At 39.7% G+C, this 14,943-nt stretch overlaps 1 protein-coding gene across 2 annotated transcripts in view; it reads left to right on the top strand.

Moving 5' to 3' along the window:
* Positions 1 to 332: 332 nt before the first annotated feature.
* The window catches only part of adam11 (ADAM metallopeptidase domain 11), a 29,250-nt gene continuing 14,639 nt past the window's right edge, over positions 333 to 14,943 (top strand). For both annotated transcript variants that reach the window (XM_063482999.1, XM_063482998.1), the window contains exons 1-6: positions 333 to 689; positions 840 to 991; positions 5,868 to 5,944; positions 6,376 to 6,442; positions 13,477 to 13,559; positions 14,229 to 14,286. In XM_063482999.1, coding sequence (XP_063339069.1) covers positions 632 to 689; positions 840 to 991; positions 5,868 to 5,944; positions 6,376 to 6,442; positions 13,477 to 13,559; positions 14,229 to 14,286 — 495 coding nt within the window. In that variant the 5' untranslated portion in view covers positions 333 to 631. The remainder of the gene's footprint in view (positions 690 to 839; positions 992 to 5,867; positions 5,945 to 6,375; positions 6,443 to 13,476; positions 13,560 to 14,228; positions 14,287 to 14,943) is intronic.

Below are 14,943 nucleotides of genomic sequence, written 5' to 3'. Positions count from 1 at the left end.
ATCATATTATTGCGTATATATAATTCAAATATATTCATTTACATAATTCTTTCGGGATAATGGCTTTAATTCAATATTAATTATAAGAAAATGTATTTATTATTCTAATCGACAGGGCAAAGAAAATACACTTAGCTCATCTGCATTATAAATAATAAACCACTGAAATGCATTAGATGGATGGCATGCATTTGAAGTCCTTAAAATAATGCCTGAATCTGGACGGTGATATCAGGTGTTTCCCCTCGGGCTCCCGGGCCCGAGTGTTGGATCCATTAAAGTGTGTGGGTGGTCCCGTCACGCCCCACGTGCCGCTTGTTTCCTCGCGCAGCCTCACTCAGTAACGAGGCCGGCAGACAGGTGTGTGAAGCCGAGCAGCTCAGGGCGACACGGACACACAAACACCATGTTACCCCAGCCTAGAGGAGGAGGAGCCCCTTCAAGGTGTTTGTAACTCGCCGCAGGCGGACAGGGAGTGAGAAATGCGGGCGTACAGCGTGAAGGCACCAAGCTGCTGTGTTTGTCTTCACTGTCAACAACAACAAGAGTCCTGCTGCAGCTCCGCTCACGGCTGGTGTCGGTTCATTTAACGGCGCTGCACGGAGGAAATCACTGGGACTATGTGAGCATCATGCTCGCGGTGAGATGCCTGCTGTTCGCTGCAGTGTACGCACGGTACGCCGAGACAGGTAAGAGGCTCCTACGCTTCAAACACAGAGCCAAATACTCGCAATTTAATAAATAAGTAGGGACAACAAGAAGCTCACGGCCAGTTGTTGATTCTGGTAAGTAAAACTCATAAATGACCTTTTCGCCCCACCTGTGCGTGTCCTCTGCAGCTCTGAGGGAATGGGGGAGTCCGGAGGGAAGGCTGCCGCCCGCGGAGGAGGTCGTTCAGCCCAAGCGACTCCTGCAGCAGATCCACACTGAGGAGGAGCTCCTGCACAGCCGGCTGGACACCCGGGTCAAGAACCACCCAGCCGGTGAGCAGGTGAGCTTTGCCTGCTTTTGTTACCGCATTTTTTGTTGTTGTTTTTACACCTGTTGTCCAAACCATCAGAACTGAACACATCATTTATCGTCATTAGATTTCCATAAATATCGGTTTCTGCATTTTTTTTCCCCCCACATCAGATTAAGACTAGAAAGACATCAAGAGTAGACCTTGTAGACCCCCCAACCAAGATGTTTTCTAACACTGCCTTTAGTCAAACATCCAGCAGGAACAGTTTCATCAGTGATGCAGAAAATCTTAAAAATGTAGAGTAGAAAGTGTGTCTTAGCAGACTGAAACCATTTTCATTTGAATTTTTCAGATTTTTACTTATAGTTTTGCTGATGTTGGTCATCTTCATAATATGTAACCAGGTTGTATTAATTTCAGATTAGTTTACTGTGCATAAAGCTGGACACTGACAGTGTAAATGAACCTTTGCTGTTTGCTACAGAGAAAAGATGGAAACTGTGTAATAAATCTGCTCTCTGTCAAGCTTGTTTTTCCCTCTATGCCTTCTCTCCTGAAGTCATCTGTCTGTCACATTTACACCATTCTTTAACACCCCCACCCCACCCACACACACCCCACACACCACACACACCAGGCCATTAAAAAGGCAGATAAAACACATCCCACCCCCTCAACTTCAGCCTTTTGCTCCTTTCGGCCTCATCAGATGATATTTCACACCTCTACCTGTCCTCTTTTGTTACCTTTGCTATAAACGCTGTCAGTCAGCGGCTGGCAGGTCAGTGGATATGACACGGGTTTGACCTTGATGTGCCCCCTGTGGTCAGCGTGTTGTCTCGTGATCTCTTTCTGCTGATACCGGAGGTGCCCTTAGACTTGAATTTAGATATGAGATGCAATCAGCAGGCTTATTTTACACTGTGCTAGCTGCCGATCGCTGCACAGTGATTGTTTTTTGTGATTATGCATCTTAAGGATTTAAAGTGGGCCTATTATTCCTGTTTCCAGCTTCATATTTTCAGTCTTGGGCTCTACCAAAGTAGCTTCGCATGATTCTCAGTTCAAAATAATCTTTATTTAACTTATACCAGGCAGCTGTGCATCCCTTTAGTTCATCAACTGTCTGAATCGTGCAGGTGTAGCTCCACACTTTGAGCTGGTTGCCCTTCTCAAATACAAGGTTTGATCACCAGGTGGACGGGGCTGCTATGTTTAGACCAGTGTGAAGTCTGACCTTTTGTCTCTTACCTGTACACACATTGACGTGAGTATTTGAAGTTTTGGTCATATACACAGCATAAAAAAACCAAAAACAAGGAAAAGCTTTGCAGGCTCCCCTTAATGTTGCTGTAAAACTGTCCCCAGCTTTAAATTTGTAATTACGGACTGGAAAAAAGATTTCAGTCTGGGATTTCTCCCAGTTTAGAAAAGCGTTAATGCTGGCGTTCAGATCAACTGGCCGGTTTAAAACTTACAATAGGGCAGTTTTCAATTGTGGGTACAAAATTTAGCTACAATTGCTGTATATTATTTCCTCTGCTTCCCTGTCTGCTACTGTCCTGCCAATAAAAGCCAAAAATAAGTCTTAAAAGTGCTGATCGCACTTGTGACCTGATGCTCTGAGTTTGACTTTGGACAATGTGGGCCTTCCTAATGAAAAACTCTTATTTGATCTGTGAGTCATAGCTATGAAATCCAGTGCTCATATCCAGTGAAAGTATGAGAATATTTTTAATGGGTAAAGCTCCACTTTAAGTAACAGCAAACAGTTATGACAATGTCAGTTCTAAGGTTTTGCATATGAGGACATAATAAAACCAGTTCTTAAGGCTTTTAGAATACAGCTTGAGGTCAGTATCGACACAACATAGTGTTTATGTAAGAAACACTAAGCCAAAACGGAGAAGCAGTGTGTGGAAAGACAAGGTGCACCCCAGGATTCAGTTGCTGTAGAAGCACCTTTAGATGCAATAACTTGACTGACCTAACTTTACAATGGTAGGTCAGTGCATTGAAGTTCAGGCATTCATTTATGCACGGCTTTCTTAAGGTCGTGCTTGAGGTCTGGATCTCTGTAACACCTTCAGTGTTGGTCTCTTTCACCATTCTGTTGTAGATTTGTTGCTGTGCTTGGGGTCATTGTCATTTGATGCAATTTCAGTCAAGTTTTAGCTGCCAGACTGATGGCCTCATTTTTGACTCCAGAATATTTTGGTATACGGAGGAGTTCACGGTCGACTCATTGCCTCATGACTCATTGCTCAAATCATCACCCCTCCACCACTGTGCCTGTGGTATGTGGTGTTAGTGTTGATGTGCTGTGTTTGGTTTTTGTGCATTACGGCCAAACGTCTGCACTCTGGTCTAATCTCTCCAAAGGAGAGTCTTCCAGAAGTTTTTTGGTTTGTTCAGATGCAGCTGTAAATAATAATAAATAAATACACGGTGTTATGGTTTTTTTTTTTGTTGTTGTTTTTTTTTTAGTTCATCTGAGGTTGTAGTTACTGAATTTTTAGACCTACTAAGTTATTTTTGTTTTTTTGTTATTCCCTTGTACGTAAAACCTTTTTAGCGTGACTGTATAGTCTGGTGCAAGTACTGAGTTTTCAAAACTGTGGGTCCATTTGTATCTGTGGACAACAATGTAACGTGTGGAACTAAATTGCAGTGTGGCCTGAATTATGATCAAAATTTAAATAAGAAAAATATAATAGTGAGAGTGCTAATGGAGCATTTGTATTGCTGCTCACAAGCCCCGTTGTGGTCTTTTATTGTATGGTATATGGACCCAGTGGAGGTTTAGATTGATACTAAGTGGTTTGCTGAGAGTGCAGGGTATTACTAATGAGGCCTGCCTTGCCGCTGGCCAGTGAGCACTGACGGGAGCTACCACAGAACTCTCTTTTAATATGGATTGGGCTCACCTTGGAGCAAGGTTAGATGGAGACAATGAGCCCTCAGCACAGAATTTTATCCAAAAGCCGCTGGGTGGATAAGATGTCTCTCCTCTGGGGAAACATTCCTAAAAAAGGATATTCGTATTGTAATTTTGCTGCTTATATTTTCTCTGCCACCTAAAGCTTCTGCTGCATATCCGCTCTACTTAGAAGGATAATCCTTTTATTGTAAGCAAGTTTTATTCTCTATCCAGGGTCTAAGAAATAAGGTATCATCTTTCGTTTGAAATGTAAAACCCTTCGAGGTGAATTTGTGAAACAGCAAAAAGTGTCTGCGTTAGATTTTTAGCCATATTTTTAAAGTTAAAAAGAAGAATGCCCATACTGCACACTAGATTTGACATCAGCACATGTTACTGAAAGATCAGCAAATGTAGAGGTCAACTAATTAGTTGGTCGGATCAGGTCCAATATTCACTCCATTCTCCTAATTGGGTAGAATAATGCGAACATGTGGTACAGTGGCTCAGATGCTGCCACCGCTCTGCGGTCTTGAGAACGTTCCCTCATCCAAAGGAGTACATTTGTGACTCGAGAGGCTCTCTTGAGCGAGCAGAGTTATGTTTATGAGAGCAATTAGATCCTTAAGGTCTTAGCAACATTGCATTTGGGGTTGTTTTTGTTTTGTTTTTTTTAAACCCGTCATGATTAGCGCAGTATGACAGCTTCTGTTTTCAATGACACACTGCTAATCAACTGTGAAGCATTTAAACTGATTTGGGATCTCATTAATAAAAACACAGCTTTACAACAGTAATGATGGTTAAAACTTCACATGGTGACTTGAAGTATACCTGATGTAATTATACAATACAGTGTTGTTGTTTTGTTTTGTTTTTTCTTTCCCCCACAATAATGTGGCAGTGACAGTGTCCACTGATGTAGTGATGAAACCACAGGGAAGATGGCTTCAGCATCTTTTAGCTTGAGTTTTGTGTTTTGGTTCATTTGTCCCTGCGTGGTTGGCCTCATTTTCAGTCGACTCTTAAAAGTCAGACAAAGTTAGCAACTAAGTGGTGAATAAAACAAGCCTTAATGACTACAGACACAAGTATTTTGCTGTGGGCTTGGTAAAAGCTGGATTTGCCCAAAGGAAGGGAGCATGTAATCTGTTCTGTTTGTCTGACTTGTCTGTTTGTTAGCAGTCTAGCGTCCACAGTTTTCAAGGTGTCGTTTAAAATTTTATGTGACGGTAAATACAAAACAACTGATTTAATTTTGGTGAAAATTGGGTCTAGGTCACACCGAATGTGAAAATCAGTAAAAACTTTATATTAACTATCCCAAAGAGTTGATTCTGTTCATCTGGACGTAACGTTTTCAGTGGGAGAAAGCCACTGAAAAAATGTTTCATCACTCATCCAAGTGACTTATTCAGTCTTATCTGACTGCAGGTTTCCCCAGCTTTAGAAAGAGTACATTTGCTTAATGACTGAAACTAGCAACACTGGCGAACAATGGTTTGTGAGGTCAGGTTCTTGTTCATTAATATGCAAATTGTCATGACCATTGATTACAACAACTCCTCAAAGAGCATTGATCAGTGGCCATGAGTATTGTGGCCACTGTGTTAGAACGTCACAGTGGAACTATAACAGACTGATGTTGTTACATTGTAATAAAACCCGACTGACGTTAGCGTGTTGTTGTAAAATGATCATAAAATATCCATTTTATTATGTTAGTATTTGTTGGTATAAAATTAAAGGGGGGGGGGGGGGCAGCACAAATTGTGTACAGAGTATTATGTATGTATGTTGAGAGTGATGAAATTAAGATCAAATGTTTGCAGCGTTCCAGACTGTTTCTCTTTAAGGCACCATAAATGAGAAATGATTTTAAATTCAGTTATTAACTGCAGCTGTCATTTTCTTTACAGTATTTATGCCTTCTATGGTGTTCACACACTCCTTCCTTCCCCCCCTTCCCCCTCTCTCTTTTAGCCCATCCATTTGGCCCAGAGCAGCTTCTTGGTGAAAGCCTTTGGTACAGCCTTCATACTCGACCTGGAGCTCAACCAGTAAGTCACCGCACACCTGCAAAACTTACCTCAGGTCCATTAAACATCACTGTAAGTGGTTCACCGCAATTACTGACATAACTATGTTCAGACTCACACATCATATTACACAAAGTGGGTGCTGGCTAAACACTGATAAATAACAGATGGTGTGGCCATATTCAGACCTAGTCAAGCAATACACTGAAGTAAAGTGTCCTAATATTGTAGTGAGGTTTAAGTCACAACAAGTCACATCACACCCCTTGTAATACTTATACTTATTTGTGACACTGATTTTATTTATTTCTGTGAAAGGACCAGTAAGCAAAAGTCGAGACCCTTGTAAAAGAGATTCATTACTTCAGTACTAGGTTCTTTTTTTTTTTTAGTATTTCTAATTACTTTTTGTTGTTTTTGCTCCTAATATTTTTCCAATCTTCACATTCCAGCAATCTGCTGTCTACAGACTATGTCGAGCGTCACTTTGATGAAGACGGCAAGCTGTCACAGAATATGGTAGGTTTACAGAAACAGTTTTAACACCGTGGCAAATGTGTTCATAATAATAATCATGGTTAACACCTGCCCTTAAGAAAAACAAAAAAAACAAAAAACAGTCCAAGGACTTCGAGGTTGGGTTACTTGATGGCTCTAAATTGGCACTAGGTGTGAATGTGAGCATGAATCTTTTCTGTCTTTGTGTCGGCCATGTGACTGACTGCCCAGTGTCAGCTGCGACTGACTTCAACCTCCTGCAACCTAGCAAACTAACATCCTGCTGACAGTGGCTTTGACAGTAAACGCTCTCACATCAAACGATTGAGGCTGAAAATGATTTTTGTGGCTGTTTGTAGAAACATTATGGTTCTCCATCCCAGTTTTGAGTATTCCACCTGAATTAAACCAAGCAGAATCAGTAATTGAGTGAAACAAAAACGTTATATTTGTGTCCTGTCCAGAAATGCCTAAAAAGCACGTTTTTGAACGTCTAGAAATAAGTGTAAATGACTGCAAAGCCCAGATGTGTTGCTCCATAACAACTCTTCAGCTTATCAGGTCCACACATTATCCTGGACCTGTGGAAAGGTGTCCAAAAACACCTTTCTGGCTACAGCTGCATGAGATGGTTAGATTGTTGACATGGCCCTCTCTGTCATGAATTATAAATTTGAGCAAAATGGCCTTTAATGAATCCAAGACGGGCAGACAGCTTGACTCTCGACAGCCTCTGCGAGACGGTCTCTCTCTGTCTGTATCCTCTCTGCCAAAGAACCACCTGACCAATCAGTAGACGGTTGCCATGGAAACCAGCAGACAGCAGCAGTACCAGTGTGGGCCTACTTTGTGTCATGAGGGGAATTGAAATCATGTGCATTTCCAGAAAGGACTAAATCAGATTTTACAGCCACCTTCTGCCCTGACCTTTGGATAATCCAGGCACAGACATTACATTTGAAGATTATTTCAACAGGTTAAAATCAAAGAAATAAAAATGCCAAATAATTAAATAGTGCAGGAAGGAGGCATAACAATTTATCAATGGTCTCAATATGAAACACTATTCACTAATCAAAATGAAGCAAGATCATTAAATTAACCACACAGGCAGAACCAATGTCTCTCTTACTTTGATGTCATTTATCAGCTTTTAAATGACTCAGTATTTAAATTTATGTCATATTCTAAGTGTTTTGGGGGTTTTGAAAGATTCAATTTATAATTTTGATTTTGACTTTATTAAAAATAATAATATTAATAACTGAGTTTTGGTAATGTTGCTGACCCCAAAGATATAAAGTCTGACAGACCCTACATATTTAGAAAGTGTACTTTTTACCATTTTTTCCCCTACCAACTATGTTAAAATTACAATTCTTATAATAATAAGCCAATTTGAGCACGGAATGAGAGAAATGGAGTTGAATAATTATGGTGGCCCGGTAATAGATCCCTGGGGAACACCATAAAATAATCACATTAGAATGGCAGTGTTTGAATGTTGTGCTAATTTAATCTAGAAATACACTTTGATTAAAAACAGGTTTAATGCCATTTATTGTTATTGAAAAGCCCATAAAAGAGTTATGAATATGGTAAAAAAAATGTATTAGTGATTATTTTTTATATTTTTTCTTATTTTGTCCAGCAGCTCCACCATTTTTTTTGGTACCCTTTATAAATTATAATACATAAGGTGGGATTATTATTATTATTATTAGTAGTAGTAGTAGTAGTAGTCTGGTCTGTAGTCAATAAATGCAGTAGAAGTGAAATGTTAAAAAAAATTCTAAAATGTTAATTTAATTAGTACTCTGGTCAGATTAGTTTATTCACTAGATTTCTGTCTTAACTGCTTCATTTTCTTGCCTTCCAGCAGCACTAAGAACGTTCATGCAGGCCCCTCCCCTTTCCATCTGCTCTATACTGATTTATTTAGTTTTACAGGGAAGCCAGTAAATTGCCTGTCTTTGTGTGTCACCTTTTTCTCATTGGCCCCTGTGGATCCTGGTTATTCTGCTGAGCTGGTGACTGTCTCATTCAGATGTAATCTCAGTGACACACAGCTAACAGAGAAATTAAATTATGAATAACGATGGTTGGAATTGACATGAGCTGCGTTTTTGAGTTCTAACATTGCCAGCAGATTTTTTTTTTAAAATAAAACTTATTATCAACCATTACTAAAGGTTTTTTTTCCTTGTGTTGGGTTAGTGTGTTCACCTGAAAACAGATGGGTTGTCAATTGGAAATTTCATTTAACTTCCTTCTGATATGTGCTGTTTTATTTTAATTGTCGTAATGAAACGGTGATATAATTGCCAGACTGATTAATGCACAACTGGTTACAACAGACTATCAGCTAGCAACACTGCATGTGAAAGCAACCCTGAAGACTGATGAATTAGCTTCTCTGAAACACAGAGAGAAATGGGGAGTCTTTTAGATTGATTTGCATTCCTTCTTCTTAATTCTATTAATGTTTCTCCTAATACTGTAAAATTGTCTCTTCTTGCCAGCACCAGATGCTTATCGCATCTGGAGGAAATCGTTTTTCCTCATGATTTTAAATACTCTAAAACCTAATGCTTCTGTTCTTTCCAGTCCTCTTTTTCACTTTACATTAGTACCTATTATTTCATACCCTGCCCACCCACTGCTCTCAGACTCTGAACAATGCTGAGTCCAGACATCAAGCACTCCAGCTTTTCTAATTCTGTTACAGCTGATTATGTCAGGTTCAGTACGGCTGTTTCTGCAGGACATGACTGTCTCAATTTGTGAGTGCAAGCAGTTTTTTTTTTTTCTTTTCTTTTTTCATTCATACAATTTCTCGGTTTTAATGTCATACTTCGCTTGTCGCTGTCCTTCCAGCACTAATGAAATTTCAGCATGGTTTAAATGGAAGAGTGAGTGGACATCATGTGAAGTGCAACTCTGAAAAGCATACTCAGTCCCTGACAGTCAGTGTGTGCCTGCTGTGTCAGGCAATTTGATTTCCTCCATTTAGTCTCGTAATCCTACCTTTTATTTATTTATTAACTTGCTAAGTGCTGTGAGTTGCTTCACTATTCGGTATGAATGATGAATGTTCTTTTAGTCCTCGCCAGACTAGAACTGGTGCTGCATGTAAATAAGCTTCATAAAAATACCGGGACTTACTCTAATGTCTGGAAGGAAGCACTATGTTTAATTTATTGTTGTTAGCTTTGAGCTGATCTCTGAAATTATATATCAGTGTAAAAGTTTAATTTTGATTTTCACAGCCTTAATTTTGGATATAAATCCATATCGCAAGCTGCTGTTCCTTATTAGCCTATTATTGCCAGTGAAGTCAGCATTTCTCATGTTTCCTTTTAGCACTACCATGATGTTTACATGTGAGTGAAATGCCCAAGGTGCGCTTAGTACGTGCCCATGCTACAGCATTATTTGGCCTCTTCGTGCTGTTGGCTGTCAAATGAAAATGATTCACTGATTTTTATGGTGTTGTAAATAGGGGAGGAGTTAGGCCGTAATTTTTCCCAGCAGGCCACATGAGAAACTGTGGCTGTTGTGAAGGCCCTCTCTAATAACCTGGATTCACTTTTGCTCAATATTAAAATTAATTATTTGCCTTTTTTAAGCTTATTGGTGCAGTCCCAGTCTTTCATGGGGCGGTTGTAGTGATCTGCATGAGAAACTGTGACTGTTGTGGAGGGCTGCATTAATAACCTGAACTCAATCTGAATAAGAGTCCCAGCAATGTAGAATCACCAGCTGACCATACCCTATTAAATGCATGTATTTGGACTGTGGGAGGAACACTTCATGCAGTATAGTAAAATAGCTAACCTTATGGACCCACCCTAGACATGTTCTTTCCTTTAAACTTTATTTATATATAGTGTTTCTATGCTTTCGTGAAGACAAGGCTGAGGTAGTTTAGTTACGTTGATGCAGAACTTTTCTAAGCTAATTAATGTCTTTTCTGAAGCCTTGAATAAATCGGGTCAGAACACTATGAGATTACAACTTTTTACATGGAGACCTCATCTTAGTTTAATCACACGTAACTGTTGGCCTTTAAGAGTTAGCAGTTTCCATTGCTTCTTTAGTTTAATTGAATCAGAATAAAATACCAGAACAGACTAAATGGCCCCTGCCAGACAGCATTCTGCTCCAAGAGAGCGAGCCTCATATAAAGCTCTTGTGTGGCGAGGGATAAAAGAGACACGTGTGACTGACTTTGGACTGAATGATGATTTTGTAGCTGACAGACAACCAGACTGATCATTAATTTGTCATCAACAGTAGCCCGACTGTGTGAGCAGATGTACCTGTGAAGATTTAATCCACCTTTGAGAAGATCAGTTGAAATGACCTTGCAGTGAAAGTAATACTCGGTGTCAGTTAAAATACATTACACATGCCCTTTGTCTTTGAAAAGTAACAAGGTTGTCATGTGTCTGAGAGATAACTTGGACGTGACAGGATCTCTCTGTGAGCTTTCAGCTTTGAGCTGGAGCTCAGAATAAAGGTCGGCCAAGCATAAAGAACAGCAGCTCCAAGTTGCCCCTTTTCTTTTTGATCTGTCGGCCGTGCTGGATGACAGCAGGATCGGGTAGCAGACATGACTTATTGGGGTTCATTACAAACACCTGAAACTGACTCTCTCGTAGTCACGCATGCATACGCGCGCACACATACACACCTGAGTTCCAAGTATTTGCAAACAAGACACCTAACTTTAATTTCCATTGTCTCTGTTAAAGCACGCATGATTATTATTAGTGAAATTCTTTGTTCCTTCAACTTTTTTTAGCTCGCACATTTAAAAGCTTGCACGTGTCACTTGACTGACAGTAGCCAGTCTCCTCTCAGATTGTCGTAATCCGATCGTTCCTGTACAGCGAGACGCAGATTACAAACACTACGTCCAAAACATGATCGTTCAGTTGGAGCCTTTTAGGCGATTATGAATAATTAGGTGGAGTTATCTGGCAGTGAGGTGCACAGGTTGCTCCTTCCAGTGGTTCTGTCAACTTGACTATGGATTGCGACAGTCACTCATTTTCATTATAATCATTTTATCCTTTAATAGAGGGGCATACAAGCAGTTCATCAGCCTTTAGAACCTTTTTTTTAAATTTTGTAGCTCTTTTAGGTTCTGTCTGTAGTTTTTGGGGGGATTTTTCCAGATGAATCAAGAAAATTAAGTGGTGTCAGCTGACTGATAGATGGTGTGTAATGTATAGGTCTATCAGGCAGACTGTCTGGAGAAACACTTTAAAGTTGCATGTTTGAATATGTAGGATCCAGTGACTGAAAGTCAGATATCTCTGCTTCTGTTGTGTTTAATATATACTTTTTTTTCATCTCTCTTGCAAGTTCCAAATTGGAAGTCCCTAATTTTATGAAAATGCATTAAGAAATTATTATCTTCAGTTTATTAAATCATTGCATTCTTTACAATGGGGGAATAAAAAGGTTCTTGTGATTTTTAGGGTCAATCCAAAATAGCTTTTTTTATAATTATTTTTAGCAGAAAAAATGTATACACATGATTTAAAATGACAAGTTCATTAATTATCTTTCCATTGTTGCATTTCAAAGCAGCTCCATGAAGGGACCGCTTTTCTCCTCTTTAAAATACCCTCAGCTGTATACCCTGCTACTGTCCCTTCCTTTAAACTTTCTTCTCATTGTATGCCCCTTGCAAACAGAACGGTTGGAGGTGGGGCTGCTGTGCTCACAACCACAGCACATGTCCAGGACATCTGCAATCACTGACATTATACGGAGCCAAAAAGGGAAAAAATACTTTTCATAGTTAAATTTGTCTCAAACAACTAGCATAACGGCTAGCTTACCACAAAGTCAACTTAAAACTTAAATCATCAGTAATAAAAGCATGTTTTCACGGCGTAACCTTTATAAAGACTTGTGCCCGATGTACTGAACAATATTCACTTCCATATTCATGGCGGCTGTGGCTCAGGTGGTGCAGCGGGTTGTCTGACAATCGGAAGGTCAGCGAATTGATCCCCAGCTCCTTCCGTCTATGTGTTAAACTATCCTTGAGCAGGACACTGAACCCCGAGTTGCCCCTGATGCATCCATCAGAGAGTGTGCATGTGAATGTGAGCTAAAGTGCTTAAGCAGTCATATAAGCACTGTATGAATATATGTGTGCTTGGTGTGAATAAGACTTGTAGTAGGAAGTGCTTTGAGTGCTTAAATTGAGTACAAAGGTGCTATATAAGTACCAGTCCATTTACCATTAGCAAAGTGCTAAGTCATGATACTCCTGAACGGAAGGACTTCATCATTTGGTGATCGACAAGATTCATTTGTTCTGGATAGGATCGCTTGTAAGTCTTAAGTCTTCTTGGTGGATTTTAATGCTCATTAATTTGTACATTACAGCCACAAAATGACAGAAAAACATATCACTTTCTTTCTGTATTTTACACATTACAGTAACCTGTGAAATGTAATGGATCAAGAGGCATGTGAACTAATACATCATTGACGTTGTGCCTGTCTAATATGCCCATGTCTGGTGTCTGTGTGAGTGATGGATACAGTTTGAGATCCTGTGTACTTCCCAGCTGATGGACTTAAGCAGTTCCTTATAAAACACACCTGTTCATTTTCAACTTAAATGGGTTCATCCTTGACTTTAATGAATTTTGTGCTTCAGAAAGCTGCAGTTGACGCTATCTTCCAGTGAATTAGGAAATTCTGATGCATACCCACTCACTCACACTCTGTTATGCACACTTCCTTTCCCTTGCTGAAACTCTACTCAGCTGTAGCTGCTGCAGCAGGTGTAGGTTTTCCCAGACACCAAATCATACAGTAGTCACTGATCTCCTTCAGACACCCCTCCTGGTTGATCATAGGCCTCACGCTGACAGAAAATACCTACCTATGTATATATGGGCCAAAAGATCAGTAGCATTGAGGGCTTCGCAGACAGTGTTGGCTTCATTTTCTGAAACTTGACATGTACATGTTACTGGATGATGACAGTATCGGTGTCTCACTATTACCTCGTTTGGTTTCAGGGAGGGGAGCACTGCTTCTACCACGGGCGAATACGAGGAGTGCCGGGGTCCTGGGCTGCTTTGTCAACCTGCCACGGCCTGCAGTGAGTCCAACGCTGTGGGGCTACATTTCAGATTAAGTCACTACGATAAATGAGAACCCAAGCCTTGTTTTTAATTGGGAAAAAAAAATCAAACCCTATTGCACACACACCAGTATACTGTGCAAAAGTCTTGAGCCACATTTCTTTATACTTGCTTCCAATAAGCCAGACTTTCTATGCCAAATTATGCCCGAAACGCCCTGAAAATCAGTGGAAATTAATCTAATTGAGTGATAAATGCAAATTAAAAAAATTTTGTTCACATTTTTCATCAACATATACAGAGTAGGTTGGTAGAGGCACAACGGTGAACTTCTACAGCCATCTATAAAACACGGTGGAGGCTCTGCCGTGGTTTTGGAGGCTTCATCATTTCAGCCAACACTGTTGGCTGCTTTCATAATTTAACTAATTATGAAAGCAGAAAAGTGTGATCAGATTTTTATCCACAATGCAATACCGCAAATAAAAATAAATAAATAAGATAGATAGATCTACAGTAGAACATTAGCAGTCAAGATTAAAGACTGAAGGGTCATTTATGTTTAAAATAAATAATTCTCACCTTCCTCCGATCCACCTTTCTATTTGTTTTCTAATAAATAGAAACACATTTTAGAAAAGAAGTGGTGAAGCAATTATTATACATGGTAATTTTGTTTTATTTAGGGGGATGTTTTCTGACGGGAACTTCTCTTACGGGATCGAACCTCTTGGCACTGGAGCGGTAAGTAACTTCCGGCGGCGCCATGAGCAGGCAGCGGCTGATAGCGCTCTGGCAATTACAGTGTTTTTTTTGGTTTGGTTTGGTTTGTTTTGGGGTTTTTTACAGCGTTTTGTGTATTGTTTCGTTTCACACCTTAATTTTAAAGTGTATATTTATTCCTTTTACCTTTACCTTAGTCTTAAAGTGTATATTTATTTCTTACTCTTCTTATATTTATTGGTGTCTTTTGCACTGAATGAAACTGAAGCCTTGTCGTCTCGTCTCTGTATGTACTGTACTGTATATAGCAGAGATGACAATAAAGTTTACTTTGACTTTGACTTGACTTGAAGTGAAGAGTTAGTGATCAGTAGTTGGACTTGTTAACCACACACTCATTTGTTTCGTTCATGACCCCCATTTCTTAAGATAGGGAGTCGTTCTTCCGATTTTGTTGTGTTCGTGTGCTTTTAAGTCACAACGTGACAACAAAATGAGCGCTGCAAAGATTTGTTGTATTTTATTGCACAGTGTTGGTAACTGTTTCCACCTGACTTGGTATGCAGATTTCTGCACTACTAGTCAGATTTTTATTACTTGTCATCTAAATATTTATTCTCATCTGCCGTATTTTTATGTATGACACGTATAACTTTCCAAATTATTGTTCCAGATTTT

Source organism: Pelmatolapia mariae, linkage group LG8, assembly GCF_036321145.2.
Source record: "Pelmatolapia mariae isolate MD_Pm_ZW linkage group LG8, Pm_UMD_F_2, whole genome shotgun sequence".
Taxonomy (NCBI): Eukaryota; Metazoa; Chordata; class Actinopteri; order Cichliformes; family Cichlidae; genus Pelmatolapia; species Pelmatolapia mariae.
Note: the sequence above shows the minus strand (reverse complement) of the source record. Positions and strands in the feature narration are given on the sequence as shown.